Source organism: Cucurbita pepo, chromosome 4, assembly GCF_057944985.1.
Source record: "Cucurbita pepo subsp. pepo isolate OVF chromosome 4, ASM5794498v1, whole genome shotgun sequence".
NCBI lineage: Eukaryota > Viridiplantae > Streptophyta > Magnoliopsida > Cucurbitales > Cucurbitaceae > Cucurbita > Cucurbita pepo.
In genome coordinates, this window is record NC_141801.1 from 842,252 (window position 1) to 869,833 (window position 27,582).

The 27,582-nt window shown below is 39.4% G+C and overlaps 5 protein-coding genes and 2 pseudogenes across 6 annotated transcripts; 3 read left to right on the plus strand and 4 right to left on the minus strand.

Annotated features, from left to right (window-relative positions):
- The first annotated feature begins 647 nt into the window (after nt 1-647).
- On the plus strand, nt 648-1,850 carry LOC111793826 (S-type anion channel SLAH1 pseudogene; annotated as a pseudogene).
- Nucleotides 1,851-3,365: 1,515 nt separating this feature from the next.
- Nucleotides 3,366-4,787, minus strand: LOC111793903 (mitogen-activated protein kinase kinase kinase 18 pseudogene; annotated as a pseudogene).
- A 4,767-nt stretch (nt 4,788-9,554) lies between these two features.
- Nucleotides 9,555-12,198, minus strand: LOC111793788 (putative WRKY transcription factor 31). Its single transcript, XM_023675830.2, has 5 exons — nt 11,761-12,198; nt 11,549-11,647; nt 10,961-11,458; nt 10,772-10,885; nt 9,555-10,340 (listed from the first exon to the last, which is right to left on the minus strand). Exons 1-5 carry the CDS (start codon nt 12,046-12,048, stop codon nt 9,726-9,728), a joined length of 1,614 nt encoding a protein of 537 aa, XP_023531598.2. The 5' UTR covers nt 12,049-12,198; the 3' UTR covers nt 9,555-9,725.
- A 1,524-nt stretch (nt 12,199-13,722) lies between these two features.
- LOC111792345 (alpha/beta-Hydrolases superfamily protein) lies at nt 13,723-16,858 on the minus strand. Its single transcript, XM_023673742.2, has 5 exons — nt 16,787-16,858; nt 15,560-15,702; nt 15,312-15,441; nt 15,047-15,238; nt 13,723-14,190 (listed from the first exon to the last, which is right to left on the minus strand). Exons 1-5 carry the CDS (start codon nt 16,841-16,843, stop codon nt 13,981-13,983), a joined length of 732 nt encoding a protein of 243 aa, XP_023529510.2. The 5' UTR covers nt 16,844-16,858; the 3' UTR covers nt 13,723-13,980.
- Nucleotides 16,859-16,899: 41 nt separating this feature from the next.
- On the plus strand, nt 16,900-18,741 carry LOC111792344 (Tetratricopeptide repeat (TPR)-like superfamily protein). Its single transcript, XM_023673741.2, has one exon. It carries the CDS (start codon nt 17,154-17,156, stop codon nt 18,579-18,581), a length of 1,428 nt encoding a protein of 475 aa, XP_023529509.2. The 5' UTR covers nt 16,900-17,153; the 3' UTR covers nt 18,582-18,741.
- A 135-nt stretch (nt 18,742-18,876) lies between these two features.
- On the plus strand, nt 18,877-21,585 carry LOC111792346 (uncharacterized). Of its 2 annotated transcripts, XM_023673744.2 has the most exons (4): nt 18,877-19,141; nt 19,549-19,781; nt 20,039-20,062; nt 20,941-21,585. In XM_023673744.2, exons 2-4 carry the CDS (start codon nt 19,571-19,573, stop codon nt 21,285-21,287), a joined length of 582 nt encoding a protein of 193 aa, XP_023529512.2. In that variant the 5' UTR covers nt 18,877-19,141; nt 19,549-19,570; the 3' UTR covers nt 21,288-21,585. The 2 variants fall into 2 exon arrangements, with proteins under 2 accessions (XP_023529512.2, XP_023529514.2); XM_023673746.2 differs by lacking the exons at nt 18,877-19,141; nt 20,039-20,062 and having other exon boundaries at nt 19,432-19,781.
- CERK1 (chitin elicitor receptor kinase 1) lies at nt 21,576-26,869 on the minus strand. Its single transcript, XM_023673740.2, has 12 exons — nt 25,929-26,869; nt 25,204-25,237; nt 25,105-25,109; nt 24,809-24,964; nt 24,517-24,722; nt 23,585-23,674; nt 23,296-23,389; nt 23,060-23,211; nt 22,888-22,979; nt 22,174-22,318; nt 21,997-22,095; nt 21,576-21,908 (listed from the first exon to the last, which is right to left on the minus strand). Exons 1-12 carry the CDS (start codon nt 26,539-26,541, stop codon nt 21,744-21,746), a joined length of 1,851 nt encoding a protein of 616 aa, XP_023529508.2. The 5' UTR covers nt 26,542-26,869; the 3' UTR covers nt 21,576-21,743.
- Nucleotides 26,870-27,582: the final 713 nt, after the last annotated feature.

Sequence of the window (27,582 nt, forward strand, 5' to 3'; positions counted from 1 at the left end):
TTATAATTCTTAGCTAGATAATGATGAATTCTCAAAAAATAGATATAATAAAAAATTGTGAAAGAAAAAAAAAAAGACAAATATTTATGATGTTTTTCTGATGGGGTTCGAAATGTGATAATGCCCATAATGGTTAGCAACGGGAACAAAAATAGGGTCAGGGACGAAGAATGTAATTACTTTCTCTCTAACTGTGATATCTTCCCTTTGTTGGGGAGGAGAACGAAACACCTTTTATAAGGGGTGTGGAAATCTTTCCCTAACAGACGCATTTTAAAGGAGAAGCTCGAAAGAGGACAATAACCTTGATTAACTAATCGGGAGAACCTCTCATTACTCCGTCCCTCATTTTTCGTAGAGATTTCTTACCTTGTTACAGATCTTCACACAGTCCAATCTCGTAGATTAAATAAATATTTAGATTATATTTATAGAGGGAATGATAACAGATCTCAAGACAATTTTTTTAAGCGTAAAATCCTCGGTACAACTAGTTAGAATTGAATCAAACCTAGCTGTAAATGATTCTTAGAGCTCACAAAGTCCAAATTGGCTACCTCAAAACCACAACTCACGCAAACACCTATTTTTAAAATCACTATATAAGAACCATTGACAAAGCTTCAAACTTTGATCAAATCTCTTGAAACCCATCAAGAAAAACATGGAAATGGATGAAAATCAAACCAAAAACCCATCCTTTTTCCTCCAATTCTTAGCCAAATTCCATGCAGGCTACTTCAGAATCAGCATGTCCCTTTGTGGCCAAGCCTTGTTATGGAAGATCCTCAAACAACCAATCCAAAGCCAAAATGCACTTAGAAAGATCCTTCAATTGCTACCCAACTCAGCTTTCTTGGTGTTATGGTCATTAACTCTCTTCATTTTGGTATCCCTTTCTTTAATTTACATTCTAAGATGCTTTTTCCATTTCAAATTAGTGAAATTTGAGTTCTTGCATAGAGTGGGAGTAAATTACCTTTTTGCCCCTTGGATTTCTTGGCTTCTTTTGCTTCAATCCTCACCATTTAAGTCATTTCCTTACGAAATTCTCATGTGGGTGTTTTTAGTTCCAATTGTTATATTGGATGTCAAAATCTATGGCCAATGGTTCATAAAAGGAAAGAGATTTTTATCCACCGTTGCTAATCCAACCAGCCAGCTTTCAGTCATCGGAAACTTGGCCGGAGCTCGGACGTTGGCCGTGATGGGGTGGCGGGAGACATCATTATGCATGTTTTCTCTAGGAATGTCACATTATTTAGTGCTTTTTGTGACACTTTACCAAAGGTTAGCCGGAAGTAATAGCTTGCCAGCCATTTTACGGCCGGTGTTCTTCTTGTTCTTCGCTGTTCCAAGCATGGCGAGCTTGGCTTGGAGCTCAATCACTAAAAGATTCGATACATTTTCAAAGATTTTGTTTTTTGTTTCGGTTTTTTTGTTTGTGTCTCTTGTTTCAAGGCCAATGCTTTTTAGAAAATGTATGAGGAAATTCACTGTGGCGTGGTGGTCTTATTCTTTTCCTCTTTCATTGCTTGCTTTGGCTTGTAATGAATATGCTAAAGAAGTTGGAGTTGAAGCTGCTCATGTTTGTGCTCTTCTTCTCGCTCTTCTCTCCCTTTTCGTGTCTCTCTTTTTGTTGATTCTTACCGTTTTGAGAACGAATTCGATGATTCCAATGAGCTCGCCCGAGATTAGTTCCGATAGTAGCGGTGCTGAGCCATGAGGGTTTCAGGGTTCGTTTAGATTCATAACATATTAGATGTCGTGAATATTTTTAGAACTGGATTGTTATTTCACTCATTTTGTCGATTCGATTGTAAAATAATATAATCTTTATTCACGTATAATCATATATTAATGATATTAAATGTAATATCGAGATCTACGAAGGTCAAATGTGATAAACGTTATAATCCTTCAAAAGAGGATAAAGATGATATGAACGCGTCGGGTTTTAAATAATATAATCCACTCTTGTTGATATGATGTGATGATGTGACATTATCGTTTTGCATACTAAAATGTTGTTGATTTTGGTCAAAGGGAAATGAATTTTATAATTCATGTTTTGGGTTGGATGCAAAGAACATTTAAATAAGAGTTATCGAGAGATGTCGATTTTTTTTTTTTTTTTGGAAAAGTCAATATCGAGTGCTATTATTAATGAAATCTTCGAGTTAAAGTAACTTGGAAGGTGGCTTTTCTATAAATTAAGTTATCGTTTTATTTTTCTAAACGCTAAAAATAGTAAAATCCACGAGCGAGATTAATTCGAAACGATTTCTTAACCTAATACAATTCGTATACGTAATGTAATAAGGATATTGAAATCTGATCAAGTTTTTAACGATCGGATATAGTTAGACAAAACAATTATTCTTAAAAAATAGTCAAACGGCATGTAAGTTGACTCAAACTATAACAACTCAAGTCCATCTCTAACCAAAATTGTTCGTTTTGGTCAGTTACGTTGTCGGCCTCACGGTTTTAAAACACATGGAAAATGTACACTATTATAAAGAATGTTTCGTTTCCCTCTCCAACCGATGTGAGATCTCACAATCCACTTCCTTCGGGGGCCTAGCGTCCTCGATGGTGCACCGCCCAATGTTTGGCTATGATACCATTTGTAACAACTCAAGTCCACCGCTAGTAGATATTGTTCGTTTTGGTACATATCGTCGTTACCTCATAATTTTAAAACGTGTATAGGGAGAAGTTTTCATACAGTGAGATCCCACATCGATTGAAGAAGAGAACCAATCATTCGTTATAAGGATGTGGAAACCTCTCCCTAACATACGTGTTTTAAAGCCGTGAGATTAACAACGATACGTAACGAGTCAAAACAGACAATATATACTAGAAATGAGCTTGAGCTATTACACGAACATTTTACAAATGCCAATGGTTAATTAAAATCATATAAAATTAACTTAAAAAGCGGATAATCCAATCATTCTAGATATAAATGAGAAGGCTCGTTGTCTTGTAGGAAAACATCAGAAAATGTGGATTCCCCTTTGAAACTCATACAAGAATAGTTGGGTTGGGCCGGATCGTACCAGCCCAAACAAAACTACATTATAAAAGCCCATATCAGGCTCATCGGCCCAATCCTAAAGACCTGCCACGTGTTTTTCTCTCCATTTAATCAAAGCTGTCATTTTCCTCTTAGTGGACTAAAACCGTGACACGTTTTAAACATCTCCTTAGTAGACGCGTTATAAAACTGTGAGGCTGACGACGATACATAATGGACTAAAACAAACAATATCTACTCTCCAAATCTTATAATGGTGCGATAATCTCTGCCTTGTACACCATTCAGTGTGTCATCAAGGACGCTAGGCTCTCAAAACAGGTGAATTGTGAGATCATACATTAGTTGGAGAGGAGACTGAGATAATCTCTCCCTTGTACACCCATTTTAAAACCGTGAGGCCGACGACAATACATAATAGGCCAAACCCACTTCATGTTCGATAACTAAAACATGTCCTTTTTAGTTGCTTACCGACCAAAGCAAATTCATTCCCCTTTTATTAGGAGTTATGAAGAGCTTCTAGCACCCAAGTTTCATTCTTTTTATGGTATTAACGATTTAGATTAAATCATTATGTCGTAGGTTAATGTGGGTATTCCTAAAAATCTACCAAACTCAACTAATTAATGAAACAAGATCACTAATTACATCATCACTTACTCTAAACCTAACTGTTCTATCAAACAATTCCAAGCTTTTGGTTTGCCCACTAATGGATTCCGCTTCATCTTCACCGTCCACGCACCTTCCTCTGATCGTCATCCAATTCTCACCGTCCGATTCCCACTTGATTTCCCATCGGAACATCGACAGCCGTCTGATTCTGTCGTCGTCCCATTCCTCTGTTTTCAGCTCACTTTGCGAATTCCAAACGCCTTGATCCAAGATACTTGTCGGAGAATTTGAATCTAATTCCTTGGATTCCTCGAACCACTCAGAATTCGTGTCCTCTAAGAATGGATGTTCAAGAAGCTGGCTCGCGCTCCAGCGTTCTGTTGGGTTTCTTCTCAAGCATTTTCCCAGAAAATCCTTCGCTTTCTCCGATAGAAAGCTTGGTATTTCCGGCGACTCGCCGGAATATCCTATCCGGTACAGTACTGAAACTGGGTCGCCGTCGGTTGGCCACGGTGGAGCACCGTTGACCATTTCGATTAAAGTACACCCAAGTGACCAAATGTCAGAGGAAATCCCCTGTTTTTCCCCACGTGCTACTTCCGGCGCCATGAACATCGGCGTTCCACCGATAGCCGCCGGTTCATTAACCCATTTCGAGCATCCGAAATCCGCAATCTTCAAACCATCTTCCCCGATTAAAATATTCTTAGCTTTAATATCACAATGCACCAAACCCCTTTTGTGCAAATACTCCAATCCTTTCACAATTTCACGCGTGTAGAATCCCGCCGCCGTCTCTTTAATCCAGCCACCGCACCGGTGAATTTCGTCGGCGAGTGTGCCGCCGGTGGCGTACTCCATGAAGAGATTATACATCAGCTTCCCATTCTCTCTGGTTACATCAAATCCTCTGTAGCTCACAATGGAAGAGTGGGACAAAGAAGAAAGAATCCTCTGCTCTGTTTTCAAAAACTCCGATTCGGGAAGCTCGACAGACTTGACAGCAAAAACGTCTCCGGCAGGGGCGGCGGAGGCGAGGTAGACGGTGGCGGAGGAGCCGTGGCCGACGGCGGCGAGTCGGGTCCAGGTCATTGTAGAGACTCTTGGTGAAATTGGGACAAAGGGAGGGTTTTTATAGTTGGAATTGGGAATGCTGACTTGGCAGTCTACGTTTTTGTAGAGAGTTGACTATTTTGGTTTGAAAATTACACGTTTCGATTTTAGAGAATAGTTGTTGGTTCGCACGTGTGAACTCGAGTTCTGATTGGTTCAATGGACTGCACGTACGTTGGGAATTTGGTATATGAAGAATTGAAGTGACTTTAGATGGGAAAGTGGAAGATTTTAACCTAAACCCTAAACTCTATATTAAAAAAAAAAAAGAAGATTTATCGTTAAAATTGTCGAGATCGAACATAGACCTAACAACCTGTGTTTTTTAGTTCGGTACGGAGATATTGTTGGTGACTCGAAAACAATGGATTCAAAGTATTTCTTGAGTGATTTCGTAGGTCTGTCATTCTCAGCTGGTGCGCATTCCTCGACTCAACATCGGCGTAGTCTCGTGCGCAACCTGTTGAGCTTCGAACCCTATTTATTTTTAAACTGTAAATACAGAACGGGTTTAGAACGGGTTTAGAAGAAAGTGTATTTGGTAATATATTTATTAGTTTGAATAATCCAAGGTCAACCATCAATTTGGACATGTTTTTTTTTTTGGCCAACCATTATGGAAGGCTTCAACTATTAGCCCACCCACTCTTCATTGATTTACACAAAATTAATAGATTTATTTCCCCTTTTAGAGTATCAAGATTTCAACTCTAACTAGAAGTTAAATTACATTTTTAGTACAAAATTTTAAATCATGAACCATGTCGGACTTATATGCATGTTCGTGAAAAAAAAAAAAAACACGTAAAGAGAAATATTTTATTTAAAAAACTAATTAAAATATTCTATTTGGGATCTTAAGAAAAATAAAATATAATAGACATTTGAACGATCGTGATACTCTAAAAGCTATGTTGACTTTAGTGCATCAAAGTCAAACCTAGAACCAAACTTATAATATATTAATTTTTTAGACTATCGGTAACCTGATTTGGGATTGTTCGAGCGGTAGGTCATAGTCGAATATGTAGGACGTTTCTCAAATTAATCTTACTTGAAAATATTGGATGTTACAATTGACTCGGTAACGAGCGTAGCTCAAATTGTCAAATATTACTATTGGAAAAAGTTACTTATATTTATTATTTATTTAGTACTTTTTGTCTTGTAATCAATTGACCAAACTTAATTATATAATTGATAAACCTAAGTAAAGCAAACCAAATTAAAATTAAAATTAAAATTAAAAATAAAATTAAAAATAAAATTAAAGGTGGGTATTGAATTAAGAGCAATAATTCACAAAATTTAGTACTTAAATCATTATTACAACTTTGGAAAATCAAAGAAAATTAATTAAGAAGAGAGGGTGGAAGAAAATAAAAGTAATTAATGTGAAAAAAATGATATTATTAGTGACGGCGGCGGTGGCGGCGGTTGTGACGGTGGTGGTGGTGGTTAGCTGCTGCAACTAAAAATTGGAGTAATTTCAAAAGCTAACAAACCCTAAATTTGGATGGTTTTTGATATTAGTTATGTTAGTTGGACCTAAGCAATATAATGCTTCCAATATCTTAATTAATGCGTGACTTTTAAGTATTCTTATTTTATTTTATTTTCCCATTGCTTTGCTTAAATTTTTTTTTTTTAATATTATAATTTTAAAAAGATTAGAAAAGAAACGAGTCAATCAGGCTCGATGACTATAAGAAATAAATGAAATTCGGATTTGACTGAAAAAGAAACAATACTATAGATACTGTAATCGAGAAAGAAGAATCTTTCTAAATCATTTCACGTCAACGGTACCTTTAGGCATCCTAAATATGTAAAACTCGGGTCAACTCAGTCAATGCTTATTCCTGTTCATGCTTGCTATAACAATTCCATACAAAAATTTATCAAGTTTGTCTTTTATTCACTGTTCGAATCTAGTGATTTGAATTGGAACGAGAAAATGTTAGAAATCAGAAAATAAAAAATAAAATTGTCAAAATAAAAGTCTATATGACATGATATCCCGATCAATCGGGACTACCTAACCCGAATAGGTTAGATTATTTTTTTTTCCGGTTTGGGTTGGTTGAATTTTTTAAAAATAAAAAATTCAGTTAAGTTTGCGAGTTGACATTTTTTTAGTCTAGTCAACCAAACTAACTCGAAAATAGGGTTACAACCCAACCATATCTTACTCATGTTAGTAATATAGTTTTTGACGTGTAAATATTTGATATTTAAATTTTATGAGATTTTAGTTATTAATGTAACATCTTTGGCCGCTAAATAAGATTTTTTTAATAATAATAATAATAATAATAAAAATAGAAGATTGGATGATAAATTCTGTTTGAATGGTTCACTGATCCAATCAAAAAAATTAGAATATTAATATTTTATTTTCATAAAAATATTTTTTAAAAAAGGAATAAAATTAATTAAATTTAAAATTTGAAGATATTTTTATTAATTTAATTTTTTTTAATAAAATTATTAGGGAATTAAGAATAAAGGGAGAAGATTGGTTGGGAGTTAATAATTATTTAATTTTATATAAGTTGTTGCCAAACAATTTTATTGGTAGAATCTTTTGGTTTAAGTTGAAATTATGCCACCAAACTCTCACCATTTACATTTATTTATGCCTTTGTCATGCTTACCTCAATCTTAAGAAATAACACAAAACGCTCAGGATTCAGAATTTGGACTCGGACCTATGTGCCCTAGTATTTCCCTACATCTCTTACAACATGGTCACATTTCGGTGAAAACTATCCCCACAAATCAACGTGAGTCCTTCGATTCGGTCTGTGTGTCCTTTAGTTTAGGAGATTTTTGAGTTAAGTAGCCATATTCGAGTAACTTACCGTGAATCTTTGGTAATAGCTCACGGACCCTATAAACAGTCTTAGCTCACTCAAATGTGTAAGTGTTTGCTACACCTCGATGGCTCTAATGCTCATCCAATATCTTAGGAATAGGATCTCCGTCTTTATAGAGAGATGATTCTTCCTTAATACCTTACAGTTTTAGGTCTCAGTGTAACGTGTTAGCATATATCATGTTGTATATAATTACACGTTGGACTCAACCATGAAGACACTTATCGGGTATTTTTAAAAAAGAAAGCTATGAAGCTACAAGGTGGGTTTGTAAAGCCCATATAACTATTTAAGGCCCAATTTTACAAATTCCAAACCCAACAAATGAGTAATTCATATCGATCAAGTTGTAGCGAACACGTTATCTCTAGTGGTACGAAACCTTTTGAAAATCAAAACAAAATCACGAAAGCTCAAGTGGATAATATAATAGCATCTTGAGGTCACTTGTAACAACCCAAACACACTGCTAGTAAATATTGTCTACTTTAACCCATTAAGTATCATTGTTACTGTTAGTAGATATTATCCACTTTAACCCATTAAGTATCATTGTCACTGTTAGTAGATATTATCTGCTTTAACCCATTAAGTATCATTGTCACCGTTAGTAGATATTGTTCGTTTTAACCTATTAAGTATCATTGTCACTGTTAGTAGATATTGTCCGGTTTAACCCATTAAGTATCATTGTCAGCTTCACGGCTTTAAAATCTGTCTATTAGGAGAGGTTTCGACACCTTTATAAAGAATGTTTCGTTTTCCTCTCCAACCGAGGTAGAATCTCACATCACTGGTCCCTAACAGCTCAACCGTTCATCAAATTTTCAAGTTTAAAATAGAGTTTAGGTCGACCCGAAACTAAGAAAGAAAAGAAGTGTAGAAACGGACATTTGTGAGTGTATTATTAGGAGGCTTTAAAAAAGACAGTTGGAAGTTGACAAGAAGAAGGTTGCTTTCTGTAGCCTTCAAATGCTTATCTTTTACACAAGACTTAGTCTTCTTCTTATTAACGAGACGATTTGTTTGACTCCCTTTCATTGCCATTTGCTGCACGTAGTTCCATTCTTTTTATTAATACCTTTTTTTTTTTTCCTTGTTCTTTTGCTTTCTTGGATCTACTCGGACATCATGTCGACTCGTAACGCTTAAACATTGATATCTATTTGATCTCTAGAACTTTAAAGTCTTTAGTCATGAATTGACATAGCGAAATGTTGGTATCATAGTTTCAGATTGATCAAACTTTGAATCAATTTTGGCTGATTGGACCTTGATAGCCCAAGCTCACCGCTATTAGATATTGTCTGTTTTAGCCCGTTATATATCGTCGTCAGCCTTACAGTTTTAAAACATGTCTACTAAGAAATGTTTCGTTCATCTCTCCAACCGATGTGGGATCTCATAATCCACCTCCTTTTGGGCCCAACGTCCTCACTGGCACACCATCCAATGTCTGACTCTGATACCACTATAACAGCTTAAGCCCATGACTAGTAGCCCATTATGTATCGCTCTCAGCCTCACTATATTATTTTCTCTCTTTTCTTCTCTAGCAAGCATTACTTTTGGTGTGATGGTGTTACTTTTGGTGTCGTCGTTTTGAGGTTCCTTTAGACATTGGAACGAGTGAGGAACCAAATCCAAAAATAAGCGTTCATTTCATATCTAACTCGACCATTTCACATCCTAAGAATGGTCGAACCATTCAATCAAGTAGTGAATGTGAACAAAAACCCAAATGAAAGACAACATTAAACAAAATTGGACAAACATGTTAACGACCGCATCAAGATATCGATTAGTCTAAGTCAACTAACGATCATCAATCAATCAAAATCATTTGTTTATACTTTTGAAACCAAAATATATATATATATATCCAAAGCGTGTGGAAAAAAGAATCGAGGGTTTGATATTATTAAAATAATAAAATATTTTTATATAATAAATCATCAAGAACAAATCTATAGTTTAAATTTCTAACTACACCAAAAAAAAAAAAAAGAGTTCTTTTTATGGGTCTGAAAATTGGCAACAACCTTTGAATCATATTGTTGTTCTTGATGTTACTGTTGGGAGTTGCTTGTTGTGTTATTATCAACATTATTATTCCCATTCCCATTCTCCTTTTGATGATGCGATCCGCCAATCAACGACGTCATCGCCGAAGCCAACGCCGCAATGAAATTCGGGTCGGAAGCGATCGCCGCACTCGCCGCGCTCAACGTGTCGGCCAATGGATTTTGCGACGGAGGAGGAGGCGTAGCCGCTTCTATCTCCTTAGACATTTGGAGGCCGGAGAATTTTGATTGATTGTATAGGGCATGTCCAAAAATTTGTGGGAAGCTTTGAGTCGGACCGGCTGCGAACGGGATCGGGAAGTGACCCGGTGCGGGTCGTTGGAATAAAGGGTTCGGGGTTTGTGTTAGGTCTAATGTCACCGTCGGAAATGGGGCCGAGGCCGAGATTGTAGCCATGCTTGAAGAACATGGCAATAGGGTTCTTGCTAGAAAATTTGGGTTCATTAAACCGTCAGCACTTGACATGGATCCTGATAGAAGCATTCTGGCCGCTGATGATGTTGTTGATGCCATTGCCATGGCGGCCGGCGGCAATGGATGGTTGTGATTGCCTTCGTACGTTGTTATCAAAATTGTCTTGTCTTCTGCACATCTTTGTACCTATATGTATATATATATAGAACAAAACATGTTTATTTCATATGATTAAGATTTGAAACCATAAAATGAACCAAACATGTTCTCGATAACCGTCTGATATTGTTCACTTTGAATATTAGCTCTTGTATACTCATGATCACACGGTCTGATATTGCTCACTTTGAACATTAGCTCTCGTATACTCATGATCACATGGTCTGATATTGCTCACTTTGAACATTAGCTCTCGTGTACTCATGATCACTCGTGAGTCTAGCTAATGTGAAGCTTTGTTTGCACTCGGAACAAATCTCAAGCTAACGATCTATAGTATATCAAAACATATCACTGAGATTTCAAACTGCAGATCTCTTGATTGAAAATATATGTCTTAACTGATTGAGTTATACTGAGTATATAATCTATTGTTGATATAGAAGGGTATGACTTACTTGTTTTCGAACAGGGCAACCAGCGACCATGGTGCATCGATAGTAAGCTCGAGGACAAGGGTTTCCCTTAGCCATTTTTTGTCCGTATTTTCGCCATTGACATCCGTCCGTGATCTAAACAGTTCAACCAAACAAAAGTTTCAATTTTTCGTTTGTTTTATCGAACTAATTAGGTTAAAATTGTCATACCATGGGAGCTTCCGATCTAGCTCGAACGGAGACTCGAGCTTTTCTCATAGTAGCTTCAGTTTGATCCACATCTTTACCCGAGGACGAAGAACTGAATTTAGAAGCCTTGTTTGAACCCAAATTCGAACCTTGATCCGGGCTATGTCGTTTTGACGACGCCACTTCTCCAGTAGTACCCGGGGACCGATCACTCCTCCCTTCCGAGGACGACATCGATGGCTCATCAATGTCCGCATTCGTAGCCAATCCAAGATCCATAAACTGCCTCGGCACCAGCTTATTACCATTATTCGCTCCGCCACCACCGTGTCGGATCGTTTCTTGGTCGCCGGCCTTCTCGTCAGTTGAATCGCCGGCGTCGGCTGCCTTCTGGGTTTGAATTAGCGTTGTGAACTGCATCTGCAGCGATTGGTAATTGTTGGTGACTTGATTTAACGTGTCTTTTAACCGTTGATTCTCTGTGTTCACTCTCTCCAATTCAGCTTGAAGAACTGCTCTCTGATCGATCAATTACCATGATCATCACAAAATTCAATTAAAAAAACGAAGAAATTGAAATTTTGATCTGTTTTTTTTCTCTGAATTCACCTCGTTTTTTGTTTTTGTGTCTTGTGGGTTCGATGAAATTCCATCGTCCACCATGGATTGATCGCTACTGTAATTCGTGGTCAACAGATTCAACCCTGTCTGTAATTTCAAAAGAAAAAAAAAATCATAATTGAAATAAAAATCCCATTTTTTGAAATGGGTAATCGCTAAAATTCGACAAAAATTACCAGAAAATTCAGTGGGTGACCTACATTTACTTGAAATTCGAGCTTGGTGGGACTGAGGTTGTCGGAGGCACGGAGTTTGGAGTCAGCGGCGGAGATAAGAACGCGGGATTTATCATCGGCGGCGAAGAAGTTCATTTCGTCGAAGAGGGCGCGGTGGGAGTGGAAGAAGGGCGGTGGGGGAGGGGGAGAGGGGGGAGGAGAGGGGGGAGGAGAGGGAGGAGATTCGTGGAGGGTGGAGTTGAGGTTGACCGGAAAGTGGAGGGTAGCGGTGGGGGGAGGAGGAGGAGGAGGAGAAGGGGCGGCGGCTTCCATGGCGGAGAGATGGTGGTTGTTTTGAGGGAGAGAATTGAGAATAGATCTGAATCAATGGAGAGTCCACTTCCTTTGGCCATAAATCTCTGAACACTTAAACACACACCTCTTTCAAACCGTTTCAATGGACTCGGCTATAATTTTGGAGGGTAAGACTTGACGAACAAGACCATACACTACTTTAAACTACATTTATCCTCTCTTTTTTTCTAATAATTTCAATTTCTTTCCTTTTTTTTTTTTTTTTTTTTAATTACTTCCTTTATTTATATATATTAAAATTTGACGTAACGATCCATCTTCCTAAAGGTGTGGAAACGAAGCATTTATTATAAAGGTGTGGAAACCTCTTCCTAACATACGCGCTTTAAAATCGTGAGGCCCACGACGATACATAACGGGCCAAAATGGACAATATTTGCTAGTGGTGGGTTTGAGCTATTGGAGCCAAGTTCCGGGTGGTGTGCTAGGACACTAGGCCCAAAGGAGGGTGGATTGTGAGATCCCACATTGGTTGGAAAGACGAATATTCTTTATAAGAGTGTGGAGACCTCTTCTTGACACGTTTTAAAATCGTGAGACGGATGGTGATACGTTCTACTAGCGTTGAGCTTGTATAAGGCATTTCATTGTAATTAGCCATGATGTAAATATAATTTAATTCTCGTTTAATGTGATATCAATTGCTACTTGAATTTATTTTAGGATCATTTGAATAAAACTCTAATTAAAAAAATTCTTCCTATCCCCATACATATTATATTAATAAATATAATTTCATAAAATTCAAATATTAAATATTTACAAGCATGATATATCAATAATATCGTAACAAATGTCAAGTTAATTTTTATAATAATCTTAAAAGAAAATTGAGTTGGTGGGTTCGCCTGACAAAAAAAAAAAAAAAAATCAACCCGTGAATGGATTTTTATTTTTAATTTTTAAAAAATTTAACCCAATTTAAATTCAACTAATTATTTAGTTAGATTTTTTTTTAGGTTGAAAAATAATAATTAAGAAAATAAAATAATAATTTGGTTTACCAAGTCAGAGTGAGAAAGGGGTTCAGATGAGGTGGACAGAAGCAGACAGGGTTGACTTTATTGACTGGCGTTGGTCCCTATGTTTACTAAGTTTTTAATATAATTATTTTTTCTTTATTTTTAAATTTAATATGGCTAGATAATACCTGGGTATAATAAGACTTTTTATTTAATAAATTCACAACATATAGCTAAATAAATCAATTATAAGGGTACGTTTACGAGTGGTTAATGGTAAGCAAAAGTGACCGTGACTTAGCTTTCTATAGATGCTTTCAATGACTCAATTAGGATTTCGGTTTGAAGCTCATATATACTGTGCAACAGGCTCCTAGTACGCTTTCCTACGGAGATATTAGGGGATTGAAGAGAGAGTAGCTTTTAGGAACTACCCTAAAACACGAACAGAAAGCTGCCAATGGTACCTTGACGAAAAACAACCCAATAATTGGCCGAGAGCAAAACCCTTTTTTGGGTATTGATTGACTTTTAATACATAAGTCAGTGACCTCGAAGTGATTTGAAACATTTTCAAACTCACTTCCAAACATGCCGTAAATGAGTTCAGACAAGAATTAAATTGTTACAAATTTTGAAGTAGATAGATTAATGGTTACATGTTAAAGGCTAAGCACTAAATGATAATATGTTAAAGTTTAGAGACAAAATTATTACAAACGAACGGTTCGGGACCCGTAGGAGTTCATAATTCAAACACATACAGAGACCATATTGTTCTATTCATGAACTTTCAACAAGCATACTCCACAAAGCAACACAATACAGAGACCATAGTGCTCAGGAATGCAAACAAGCTTATGTAATGAGCCATGAACTAGGAAGCTAATTAAGATAAAAGGGCGAATTGAACCGAAAACGAACCAGTTTAAGCAGAGAGGTATCGCGACATCCAAGACTGGAAGCGAGACCATGCCAGTTCGACTGCGTTATCGTCCTCGTCGAGCATTCCCATGTTCTTCCTCCTCTTCACACCTTCTTCGGATCGGTTCATGAAAGCATGTCCACTTCCTTTATAGATATGAACCTCATGTGGAACTCCTGATTCTTTTAGCTTTTCCTCCAGTTTCTTGGCAGCCTGAAAAGAACTCGAGCTCATTATACTCCTCTATCTTGTATAATTGTATCACGTAAAACACTGGATCGCTACATATTCTTGTCAGCATATGTTAACCGAAGAGAAAACACGATGTGGATTTGAATAGCGAGATTCGGTAACGAGACCGTAACAACCAACAACACTGTATATCGAGCACTTGCAATGCCTTACTTCAAACACTGATTGTATCAGCTCAAGCCCACCGCTAGCAGAGGTTTCCACACCCTTATAAGGAATGTTTCGTTCCCCTATCCAACCGATGTGGGATCTCACAATTCACCCCCTTGGGGGCCCAGCGTCCTTGCTGGAACACCGCCTGGTGTCTGGCTCTGATACCATTTGTAACAGCCCAAGCCCACCGCTAGCAAATATTGTCCCCTTTAGTCCGTTACGTATTACCGTCAGCCTCATAGTTGGGAGAGGTTTCCACACCCTTATAAGGAATGTTTCGTTCCCCTCTCCAACCGATGTGGGATTTCACAATTCACCCCCCTTGGGGGCCCAGCATCCTCGCTGGAACACCACCCGGTGTTTGGCTCTGATACCAATAGTAACAGTTCAAGCCCACCACTAGCAGATATTGTCCGCTTTGGCCCGTTTACGTATCACCATCATCCTCATGATTTTAAAACGCGTCTACTAGGGAGAGATTTCCACACCCTTGAAAGGATTGATTTGTTCCCCTCTCCGACCGATGTGAGATCTCACATTTGGTAACGAGACTGTAGCAATCAACAACATTATGCGTCGAGCACTTGCAATGCCTTAACATATGATGGAGATACTTCTTAAGAGATGACATGGAAGAAAGAAAATGGAATATTAAAGGTTCTACCGTCAAGTCAGAGAAGCCGACAAAGGAATCGAGCTCGCCGAAGTGAGCTTGAACGGGTGCCTTAGCATGGGCAGGGTCTGCAAGCTCTGGTGAAGGGACTCCATAGAATGAAACAACGGCATCAACCTCAGGGATCAACACAGCACTTGCAATGGAGAGAGCACCCCCCATACAGTATCCAGTTACACCAACCTAGCATGATACAAGTTTATTATGAAGATTTTAGACAACAGTCCATTAGTATCCTAAACAGTACGTAGAATACCTTCTTAGAACCATTAGCCTTGAGCCAGTTGACTGAAGCATGTATATCCTTCACAGCACCTTGCCAATCAAGACCATCCATCAGATGTTGCGCCTCAGCGGCATCTAACCCAACCTTACCTCGATACAAACTGATATGAGAATTACACGAAACGAAATATTCATCAGTAGAATGCAGCAGAACTAAGTAAACGAATTGTATCATCGACATCATCGTCGTTGTCATCGTAAGGAGAAAAGACATCATACTCGGGAATAAGTGCTTTGAAACCAGAACCAAGCTCAGAGATCTTTACAGCATGATTCTTGACTTCATAATCCACTCCCCACCATTCTTGAAGCACAACAATTCCAGGGGCATCATCTCTCCCCACAATATAAGCATCAAATTCCTGCCCAAACAAAACAAAATTCGAAACCGGTGAGATCCCACGTCAGTTGGGGAGGCGAACGAATCATTCTTTAAAAGAGTGGAAACATCTTCCTAGTAGATGCGTTTTGAAAACTTTGAGCGGGAGCTCGAAAGAAAAAGCCCAAAAAGGACAATATGCAAGTGGTAGGTTTGGGCTATTACAAATGGTATCAGAGCCAGACATCAAGCGATATGCCAACGAGGAGGTTGAACCCCGAAGGGGGGTGGACACGAGGTGGTGTGTTAGCAAGGACGTTGGACCCAAAGGTGGGTGGATTGGGGGGGGCATCGATTAGAGAAGGGAACGAGTGTCAGCGGGGAGGCGCAAAGGGGGGTGGATTGTGAGATTCCACATCGATTGGGGAGAAAAACGAAGCATTCTTTAGAAGGGTGTGGAAACCTCTCCCTAACATACGCATTTTAAAAACCTTGAGGGAAAGCCCGAAAGGGAAAGCTCCTCGGGAAAGTCCAAAAAGGACAATATCGACTAGCGGTGAGCTTGGGGTGTTACAAAATTATTTAGTGAAAAGTTTTATGGATTCAAATTTCAATCCGCTAAACTTTTGAGGATGTTGGGGGAGGAGTTCCATATTGGTTGATTAAGGGGAAACATAGGTTTATAGGTAAGGAATACATCACTATTGGTATGAGCCATTTTGGAGAAACCAAAAGCACAACCATTAGAGTTTATGCTCAAAGTAGACAATATCATACCATCGTAGAATTTCATGATTTCTAATGGAAACACCTTTCCATGGAAGGAACAGAGCAAGGCAATGCTCATTTGATTCAAAGAAAGTGCTAATTCATAGTGAACAACACAGACCATAATCTTTATCCAGAAACCCCTAAATCATCTAGAGTTTATCAGGCCATAGGGTTAACTCCCTCTATCCTCAAGAATCAAACCGACCCATTAAACAAAAACAGTGCCACAAATCTATTCCAAAGACCAAACAGCAAATAGAATCATACCCAGATAAAGAAACTAGCAATAGATCAAATCAAACGCGAAAAACAAACCGAGGGAAAAGATCAAAGAGCAAAAAACGAAATGAACTCACAGTGCCCTGCCTCTGAATTTGGATCTTCTTGAAAGTGGAAGAGGCAGAAGCAGCCATGGAGAAACTGAGGAGCTTAGCTTGCGAACAGTGAAGAAGATCGTTGAGCCTTTGAGAAGTGACCCTGAAGAACAGAAAGAGCGTGAAATTGATCGATGGGTTTTTCTTTTTATATGAAGTCAAACGGCTTAGCGGATGAGGCAGAAATGGGAAGTAACGAGTAAAGGTTAAAAGGGTCACTAAACGACGACGTTGTTTCGTTAACGTCCACCCCGGAAGATCATGACAATTGTGAGCGCCTAGCGGTGGCGATGCCACTCTCGACAGCGACATGAGGGTTCTTTGAAGAATCCTCCACTTGTTTAGTGTTATGCCATACTCCTCCGAGTGGCTACTGCAACTTCTTCAACGATTTATCAAGAACTCGACCAAAATCCAACAAATCCACGCCCTTCTAATCACCGATGATCATCTCTTGAACAAACCCCAAGCTCCCTCGAATCCAAAATGGATCAGTAGTCTTCTCTATAACGCTCTGATCAGAGCCTATTTGAGCTTCAATCGGCCTTGCTCCACGCTAATTCTCTACACCCAAATGCTTGCCCACCGCACCAAACCCAACGCTTATACTTTCCCCTCAATCATCAAATCCGCTACCATTTCTTCCCCTTTGCTGGGAAAATTGATCCACGCACATGCTGTCAAGATTGGCGTTCTGAGCGATCCATTTGTGCTGACATCGTTCGTTAGCTTCTACGCGGAGCTTCGGGAATTGGGTAATGCACGTAAGGTGTTCGATGAAATTACTGACCCTTGTATTGTTGCGTTTAACTCTTTGCTTGATGCGTTTGTCAAAAATGGAGACATGGGCTCTGCTGTTTTGAAGTTTAGGTCCATGAAAAAGCGTGATGTGGTTTCTTGGACAAGTATTGTTCATGGGTTCTGGTGGAATGGGCGATTTCTTGAGGCGATTAGGTTCTTTGAGATGATGATGATGAATGGTGAAGTGAAGCCAAGTGAAGCTACGTATGTGAGTGTGCTTTCTTCTTGTGCTAATTTAGCTGCGGAGGGAGTTCTCTGTCGTGGGAAAGAAATTCATGCTTACATTATTAGAAACGAGGGTGAGCTGAGTGTGTTTATAGGGACTGCGTTGGTGGATTTTTATGGGAAAATGGGATTGTTGGGAAGTGCAAGAACAATTTTTAACCAAATGAAGAACAGGGAGCTCTGCGTTTGGAATGCAATGATCTCTTCCTTATCCTCCAATGGCAGAGAAAGAGAAGCATTGGAGCTATTTGCTTCAATGAAGGCTGAAGGAATACGTCCTAACGAGGTTACATTTGTTGCGATTCTTACAGCGTGTGCTCGTGGCAAGCTCGTCGAATCGGGGCTGGAGCTATTCCGATCGATGTCAAACGATTTCTCGATTGTACCGATTGCTGAGCACTATGTCTGTATGGTTGATCTCTTAGGGAAGGCAGGGCTTTTGAGAGAGGCAACTGAATTCATCGAGTCCATGCCATTTCAGCCTGATGCTTCTGTTTTGGGAGCCCTTTTGAATGCTTGCAACATTCATGGAGCCACTGAACTGGGAAATGAAGTAGGAAGAAGATTGCTTGTGATGCAGCCACGACATTGTGGACGGTACGTGACTTTGGCGAGTATTAACGCCGGAGCGGAGAAATGGAGTCGGGCTGCAGTTATAAGACGAGTAATGGCAGATACTGGTATTCAGAAAGCCCCAGCTTATAGTAGAGTAGATCCAATGCAAAATTTGGTGCCAATATCCTCCTCTTGACGTTGAGACTGCAAGGTATTTGTACATTAACTATCTATGCTTTGAGAATCTGAAGCATGAAATAGTAAAATGTACAAAACCAATCCAAGTTCATAGCTTTTACACATGGTTCAATCTGTTTTGCTTCCTTTAATGATGATTTTGGCTGTTCTTCCTTAGACCACCCAACCCCATTTCTACAACCATAATAACATTTAGAATCTCATGATAAGGTCGAGGCCAACTCGAGCCAACCATAGCGAAGGTAATCCAAGTATCTCTACAACCTCATGAAATCATCACATGTAGAAGACAAGTGGTTGGGAGCCAAATCGAAAACGAAAAGCTAAAGCTTGAGAAGTTTGGATTCGATGAAGAGATTCAAACCGTGATAAGGTCGAGGTCAACCCGAGCCTAAAGGTAATCAAGCATCTCCACAACCTCATCAAATCATCACATGTAGAAGACAAGTGGTGGGGAGCCGAATTGAAAACGAAAGCTAAAACTTAAGAAGTTTGACATTGACATAGAGATTCACACCGTGATAAGGTCGAGGCCAACCCGAGCCAACCACAAGAAAGGTAATCAATCATCTCTACAACCTCATGAAATCATCACATATAGAATACTATTGGTGGGGAGCCAAATCGAAAATGAAAAGCTAAAGCTTGAGAAGTTTAGGATAGACAAATGATGAACACAATCCAACTCTTGAATTAAGATTCGAATTTATTTATTTTTTTCGTAATTATATATATATATATATATTTTGTGAATAAATATTAAAAAACACTAATGAGTTAGCGATATTATAAACCATTGTCACGCTGAATTCCAGCTGTTCTAAGATAAAAAAGAGATCTTTTTCAATAAATTTGAGAAGAGGGGGTTAGATTTGGATACCCATTAGAAGTCTGATTCTTTTCTTTGTTTGTATTAAGAGATTCGTTCCAATCACCAGTTTATTTATTCCGCTATTCACTCTCAGTAAATCCTTTCCACTTTCTCCCATGGCAATTCAGGCGCGTTCTTGCAATCCCTCGCTCATCAAGCTTGGATTGGCTTTGATCGCCCTCTCTATCGCCGGCTACATTCTCGGCCCTCCTCTCTACTGGCATGTCAAGGAAGGTTTCGCCGTCGTTAGCCGCTCATCTTCTTCTTCCTCTTGCCCTCCTTGCTTCTGCGACTGCCCTTCTCAGCCCGTCATCTCAATTCCCGAAGGTAACTTCAAAATTTATTCGTTCTAATTCTCAGATCCGATTAGATCTCATCTGGGTTTCATCTGATTTTGGCGGAGATTCGTTAGTTTTGTGATTCGCTTGCTTAGATCTCGTGTTTTGGGGGTTTTCTTGTGGTTCCCTGTTCTTTGATTCTGATTATAATGTCGGTTTTATGTGATTCTAGGGTTTATGAATTTTGAAATGGTTTCTGTTTATGGATTGTGGTCTAATTGTTTATCTGATTATGTTTATCTGCAGAATTGAGGAACTCTACCTTTGCAGGTTAGTTTTACTTTCTTTCTCAAGTGATTATAATGATTCTGCTTCCTCATGACTATTGAAACAATGTAAAAGATCTCAATATATGAACTCTTCTACTGATCATGAACTAGATTGCATTGTTCTAAGAGAGCCATTGGATGATGTTTCCTCCATTTGTAGGTTCTTCAATATTTTCAGTAAAAATGCCTTTCGAGCTAGGCTCGCCTTGAGTTTTTCTTAGGCTGTAACTGTGAGATCCCACATCAGTAAGAGGACGCTGGGTCCTGAAGAGAGGGGATTGTGAGAGCCCACATTGGTTAGAGAGGGAAACGAAACATTCTTTCTAAGGGTGTAGAAACCTCTCACTAGCATACGCGTTTTAAATGCTTGAGAGGAAACTCGGAAGGGAAAACCCAAATAGGACAATATCTGCTAGCGGTGGGCTTGGGCCGTTACGGTAACTCTTGAGTTGAAGGGTGAGGCTGAGTGCATGAAAGGAAGTAGCAACATGAATGGATAAAGGAGCATGAATGATCTATCAATTGCTTTCTAATACGTTTTAAAGTCAAGATTCATAAGTGCCTCTAGAAATAGTGTGCTATGGTAAATGTGAGGCCATAATCATGATGAACTTGAGTAGCTCGTAAGAAGCACGGACACTTTAATTTGGTTAATAATCACGATGAACTTGAGTAGCTCGAAAGTAGCACGGACACTTAAGTTTGGTTAATAACCATGATGAACTTGAGTAGCTTGTAAGAAGCACAGACACTTCAGTTTGGTTAATAATCATGATGAACACGAGTAACGATCCAATATTTAGGTGTGTGGTTTAGATTTTTCTTCTTTCGATTTCCATACTTCTTCCAACAAACTGTAAATACTCGTACATTTTGCAGATTGTGTTAAGCACGATCCAGAAGTGAGTCAAGACACAGAGAAGAACTTCGCAGACCTATTGTTAGAGGAGCTGAAGTTAAAGGAAGCCGAAGCCTCAGAAAGTCATCGTCGTGCTGATATGGCTCTGCTCGAGGCGAAGAAGATGACATCTCAGTATCAAAAAGAAGCAGACAAGTGCAATTCTGGGATGGAAACATGTGAAGAAGCAAGAGAGAAAGCTGAAGCAGTATTAGCTGCTCAGAAGAGACTAACAGCAACATGGGAGCAAAGGGCTCGCCAAAGGGGCTGGAAAGAAGGGGCTGCTAAGTCTCGTATTCAAAAACAAGGAAATATTCAAACTGCATAAAACAGCATCCAAGCAGAGTAACACTTCCTCCTGTCCTCGCCTTTCGTTTTCGTTTCATATATATATAATTTTTTGGTAGCAACTTAAATTTCACTTGACGCCCTCGAATAGATCGGAATGAACTATTTCAGGTATCTTTAGAGAATCGAAATGTCAATTACCATTGTTTAGTTAAGTCTATGAAAATGTGCATTAGTTGAAAGCAACTAATGTATTGATAAAGTTATGTTACTCTCATTTGTTATCTTCTTTGTGGCCTAATGGCCTTGTTCGAAACAAAATCGAAAGTTCAAGAACATATGATACGTTGTTGCACCTTTTCATAGGCAATCCATAATTCTCAACTACATGAATTTACATATATGTTTGTCCAGAAAGAGATCAAATAAGAAAGTTATAAGGTTACACAGGCTTCCATGAGACGTGGGAATCGAGCGAAGATTATGGTGCTCGAGTCTACCTTCCCGACATTAAGTTGACGAGGGCTTGGTTTTCGTAGAACGAGCCAACATCCCAATCTTCTGTTGCGGAAGAAAGTGTCATGAGAGCAACCACAATGGATCTCATGCTTGGGCGTAGCTGTGGATTCTCATGTGTACATGCTCTGGCAAGTTGAGCCATCTGCAACCAAAACAAATCCATATTCTCACAATCACACATCAAGCATCAGTTTACGAGAAGCAATGGCAGAAAGGTGTGTCACATTTACCTTGAAAACCGAATCGAGCGGGTAGTTCTCTTTGAGTCTTGGGTCGACTAGTTTGTGTAGGTTCTCCTTTGCGTCGGGTTGATTCAGTACATCTTCAAACTGCAAAATGCAGGATCATCATAAGTAATGCTTTAAGGGATTTGAGAGTGAGAACGAAAAATTGGTTAGAGTATCCACCAAAGCGACGAGGCCTTTTGACTCGTTAATCGCACTGGCTCTGTTTGTCTTAACCACAGCTTCCTTGGCTGAAATAAGCTCGTAAAGAACGACGCCAAAAGCATATACGTCGATCTTTGGAGAAACATCACCATATTGTGCATATCTGGAGGTGCAGTAGATATCAATCAAAGCGTTATAAGACACAAAACTAGCCAGAATCTATAAGTAGGAGCTGATTGAACCAGCTGAAAATAACTACCGAGTGATGAACACCTAGAAACTCGATTCTAAAACTTCCAACCAATGATCAACGAATAAGATACAATCAATGTGAGATCCCATATTGGTTGGAGAGGGGAACGAAACATTGTGGAAACCTCTCCCTAGTGGACGCGTTTTAAAACCTTGAGGGAAAGCCTGGAAGTGAAAACCCAAAGAGGATAATATTGCTAGCGGTGGGCTTGGACTATTACAAATGGAATCATAGCCAGACACTAAGTAATGTGCCAGTGAGGATGTTGGGTCCCCAAAAGGGGGTGGATTGTGAGATCACACATTCGTTGGAGAGGGTAACGAAACATTCTTTATAAAGATGTGAAAATCTCTCCCTAGTTGACGTGTTTTAAAACCTTGAGAGGAAGCAAAAAAGCCCAAAGAAAACAATATTTGCTAGCAGTGGGTTTGGACTGTTACACTCCAACTAAAAACTGAGGCATAAAAAGGTCATCTTACTCGGGTGGCATATATCCAAATGTGCCCACAAGACGAGTGGGAAGAGACGAATTACCAACTTCAGTCAACTTGGTTAATCCGAAATCCGCAACCTGCATAAAATATGTTTCGAGTAAGAGATGCAAACCCGTGGTGGTTTAAACAGTTCAACATTACATTACTTGAGAGCTACCTTTCCATGAAAGTTCTTGTCAATCAATATATTGGCTGATTTGATATCACGATGAATATAAACGGGCACGGTGTGCTCATGGATATACTCAAGACCTCGAGCTGAATCAAGCGCGACTTGGACCCTAGTATGCCAGGGCAACGGATCCCGACCTGAAAACGTGACCGGTTATATCAAATTCTCCAAAAGCAGCACAATGAAAGTGAAGTTTTCTCTCCATTTTCACATGAACTCACCTGTGCCACGTAAATGTTGGCCTAAATTGCCATTCTCAATGAACTCATAGACTAGGAATAGAGAATTCTCAACACAATATCCTATCAAACGCACCTGCATTTAATCATCATTGGTAAATTTCAGAAACTTGAGATTAAGAATGATCATGTAAACAAGAAAAGGTGGATCGTTTCGTGGACGGCTTCCCTGTTTTACGAGTTCGAGTTTAATATGTGAAACGCATTCTGATAAATTTTGTATCATCGTTCTTACGAAAACATGTAAGTCTAGAAGTAGGCAGTAACGTACCAGGTTCAAGTGGTGAACGCGTGTTAGAACTTTAATTTCGGCGAGGAACTCCCTTGTAGCTTCCATATCCATCTTCTTTATTGCTGCTCTCTGTACAAAAATTGGTGAAGGGATGAAAGTAAGGTTAGGTTTGAAATGAGAATGTAATAGGAAGTCCAACAAGTGAAGGCACCTATATATTCATCTAATGAATAAAACCAGTAAATGCAACAAATGAAGCATATTAGATGTAACGGCGCAAGCCGAAGTCCACCGCTAGCAGATATTGTCCTCTTTGGGCTTCCCTCAAGGTTTCTAAAACGCGTCTGCAAGGGAGAGGTTTCTACACCCTTATAAAGAATGTTTCGTTCTCCTCCCAACCAATGTGGGATCTCACAATCCACCCCCTTCGGGTCCTCGCTGGCACTTGTTCCCTTCTCCAATCGATGTGGGACCCCCCAATCCACCCCCCTTAGGGGCCCAGCGTCCTTGCTGGCACACTGCCTCGTGTCCACCCCCTTGGAGCTCAGCCTCCTCACTAGCACATCGCCCGGTGTTTAGCTCTAATACTATTTGTAACAGCCCAAACCCACCGCTAGCAGATATTGTCCTTTTTGGACTTTCCCTTTCGGGCTTCCCCTCAAGGTTCTCAAAACGCATCTACTACGGAGAGGTTTCCACACCCTTATAAAGAATGTTTCGTTCTCCTCCCCAACCAATGTAAAATCTCACCTTAGACATGCAATTTAGAGTCATAGAACTCAAAGATATAGCATCGAAGATGTTAAAGACGACGGGAGGTAAATAACGTCAGCATCACTCAACAGATTGAGTTATCTTTAAGCTACAAAACCAACTATAAAACTACCAGCACTTCCATAGTAGAATTTGAATGGAAACTTAAACTCATGAGCCATAGCCCCTTTAGGATGAACTGGGATAAACCAACAAACCTCTCCTCTGAGTTCTGCATAGTAAACCGATCCAAAGCCACCTTCACCGATTTTGTTCGCCAAACTAAAGTTATCGGTCGCCTTCGCAAGCTCTTCGTATGAGAATTCCACTGATTTTTCCACAGTAATATTTGTGACTGCAGCTATACCACCACCTCGACCATTCGATTCAGTAGATTTATCCATGGAACTTCCCGTCACGAGACCTAATACAACGGCGGATTTATAAAACGATAGTTATAAATCATCAGTCGTACCATTTTAAAACGACATTTGAAAGTTAAAAGAGTACCATGCCCATCTTGAGAAGATAAATCTTGGGAGGACACCAGCAATGTAGGCCTTTTCGACTTCCTCCTTCGAACGACGATGTAAACGACACCTGCTACGAGTAATACCCCAAGAACTATACCAATAACTAAGCCAGCAATGGCTCCACCTGCAAGTCCTGATCACATACAAACAGAGAACAATAAGATTGAAGGAGCTTCATGTTCCAATTCTAATAACTCAGACATGGCCATCAATGGCTTCTTTCCCTCAATCTCAAGACAATCATTTCAAGCCCATCTAAGAAAGACAAAGCACCTGTGCTGCAGAGAACAAAAGATTAAGAAAAGGGCTGTTGAGAAACCAGAAAAGTTGCACATATCTAACTCAAAAGGAACACAAACATAATGAAACTACCTTATGTTCAGAGGTGGGTAGCTGCGACTTTGATCTGCAAACAAGAAAATACTGTCACACAAGTTATCAAACATAGCCGGGGAGTCTCATATTGACTAATTTAGAGAATGATCATGGGTTTATAAGTAAGGAATACATCTCCATTGGTACGAGACCTTCTAGGAAAACCAAAAGCAAAGCCACGAGAGCTTAGGCTCAAAGTGGACAATATCATATCATTATGGAGAGTCGTGATTCCTAATATGGTATCAGAGTCATACCCTAAACTTAGCCATGTCAACAGGATCCTCAAATGTCGAACAAAGAATTGTGAGCCTCGAAGGTATAGTAAAAAAAATACTCAAGTGTCAAACAAATGGTGTACTTTGTTCGAAGTTCGAAGACTCCCGAGAAGGAGTCGAGCCTCGATTAAGGGGAGGCTGTTCGAGGGTTCCATAGGCCTTGGGGGAGTCTCTATGGTGTACTTTGTTCGAGGGGAGGATTGTTGAGAATTGTTGGGAGGGAGTCCCACGTTGGCTAGTTTAAGGAATGATCAAGAGTTTATAGGTAAGGAATACATCTTCATTGGTACAAGGCCATTTGGGAAAACCGAAAGCAAAGCCACGAGAGCTTAGGCTCAAAGTGGACAATATTATATCATTATGGTGAGTCGTGATTCCTAACACATAAACTACATGTTTCTACCCAGCAAAAGATCATACCGAAAACAAGGGGAAGAAACTCACCTCTGCCTGGAATGAAGATCAAATTTCCTGCGCTGAAATTCACACCCTGATTGTACTGCTGCAGCAAATTCGAGCTGACATTTGTATCTCGTTCCAAATTAGCCCAACTATCATTTGATCCAAGTGGGTAAGTGATGAACAGCCCATAATCCTTGGAAACATCAGGATCCCCACAAGAACAGTTCACCACTACATTCAAAATTCCATCTATAGGAAGCCGACTAACATCAAAATTATTGAATCTCTGTAACATGTCCACCGTAGTCAAGCCCGCGTAGAATTTGGTCGCAATTTGATTGTAGCTATCTCCACTGTTAATCCTGTACTGAAACATATGACCCAGAAAAGCATCGTTAATACAGCCGCAGGAGAATGGAATGTTGATCCTATCGCCGCTAGTAATGGTGTCTTTGTTGGGAACTTTATCTCTGTTGTAGCTCACAATGGTATCAGGGGATTGCACGCCGAACAGATTGGATATCAAACTCAAATTGCTTCCCTGCCATACTAAATATGAACCCAAAGCTACATCGCATGTTCTAGGGCACTTTGAATCAGCACCCAGAAGAACAGATATCAAAACCAATAACAAAAACCCAAATCGGGAGTTCATTTGGATGAAACAAACCCCAAATCAAACCGATTGAAGAAAACCCAGTTGAGAAATTATGATTCTGAGAAGAAACAAGCCGATTTTCGCTTCGAAGAGAGCGCCTCGTTACGCCGTTGACTGAAAGGGTCTTGATATTTCACTGGGTTACGATTGTTTGAACTCTTGAGCTGGTAAAAAACGACGGCTAACATTTTTAACGAAGAATAGAATACAATATGGGTGACCCAATTGGGATGAAGCTTCCTTTGGTGATTAATGAAAGGGTCGTGAAGCTGGCGAAGTGCTGAAATGTTCTTGCGGGCTGTTAGTCAAGATGTTTGGAAGGAATTTGGGTGCAGCTGCTCTGTAGGCTGTTGCTGCAGTTATGGTGGGGGCTACACGCTTGTGAGTGGCAAAATTTGGCTCTTCCTCTTTGTGATTGTAACTTAGAACCGTCTCATCTTCTTCAATTCACCGTGGCTCATCATGAATTCATGATAATTTATGCCCGCTAATGATCAGAGTTTGAATTTTGTCTAGTAATTTAGATTTTATTCAATGGGTCGTGTTTGATCAAATAAAGTTCAAATCTTTTACTCTTTCATTGTATAGATTCCACTGTTCTTAGGGGTTGTAGAGTGGATATTTAAAACTGTGATAGTCAAAACGGATAATATCTGCTAGTTGTGAGCATAGGTTGTTACAAGTATATGAAAGTTAGACATCAGGCAGTCTGTTAGCCATGACGCGGGCCCCCAAGGGGTGAATAGTGAGATCTCACATTGGTTAGAGAAGAAAACGAAACATTCTTTGGGTGTGGAAACCTTTACTTTTTAAACCGTGAGGCTGACGACAATAAGTCAAAGTAGACAATATCTGTTAGCGGTGAGGTTGAGCTAGTACAAAAACATTTAACATTTTTTTTTTTTACAAGAGATGAAATATCCGTTATCGAAAGAGTAACAATCATATTATATTATATTCTTCGTTAAAAATGTAAGTCGTTCGAGAATTCAAACAATATTTAGATGTAACCTCCAACTTTACACGGTTTGAACTCTC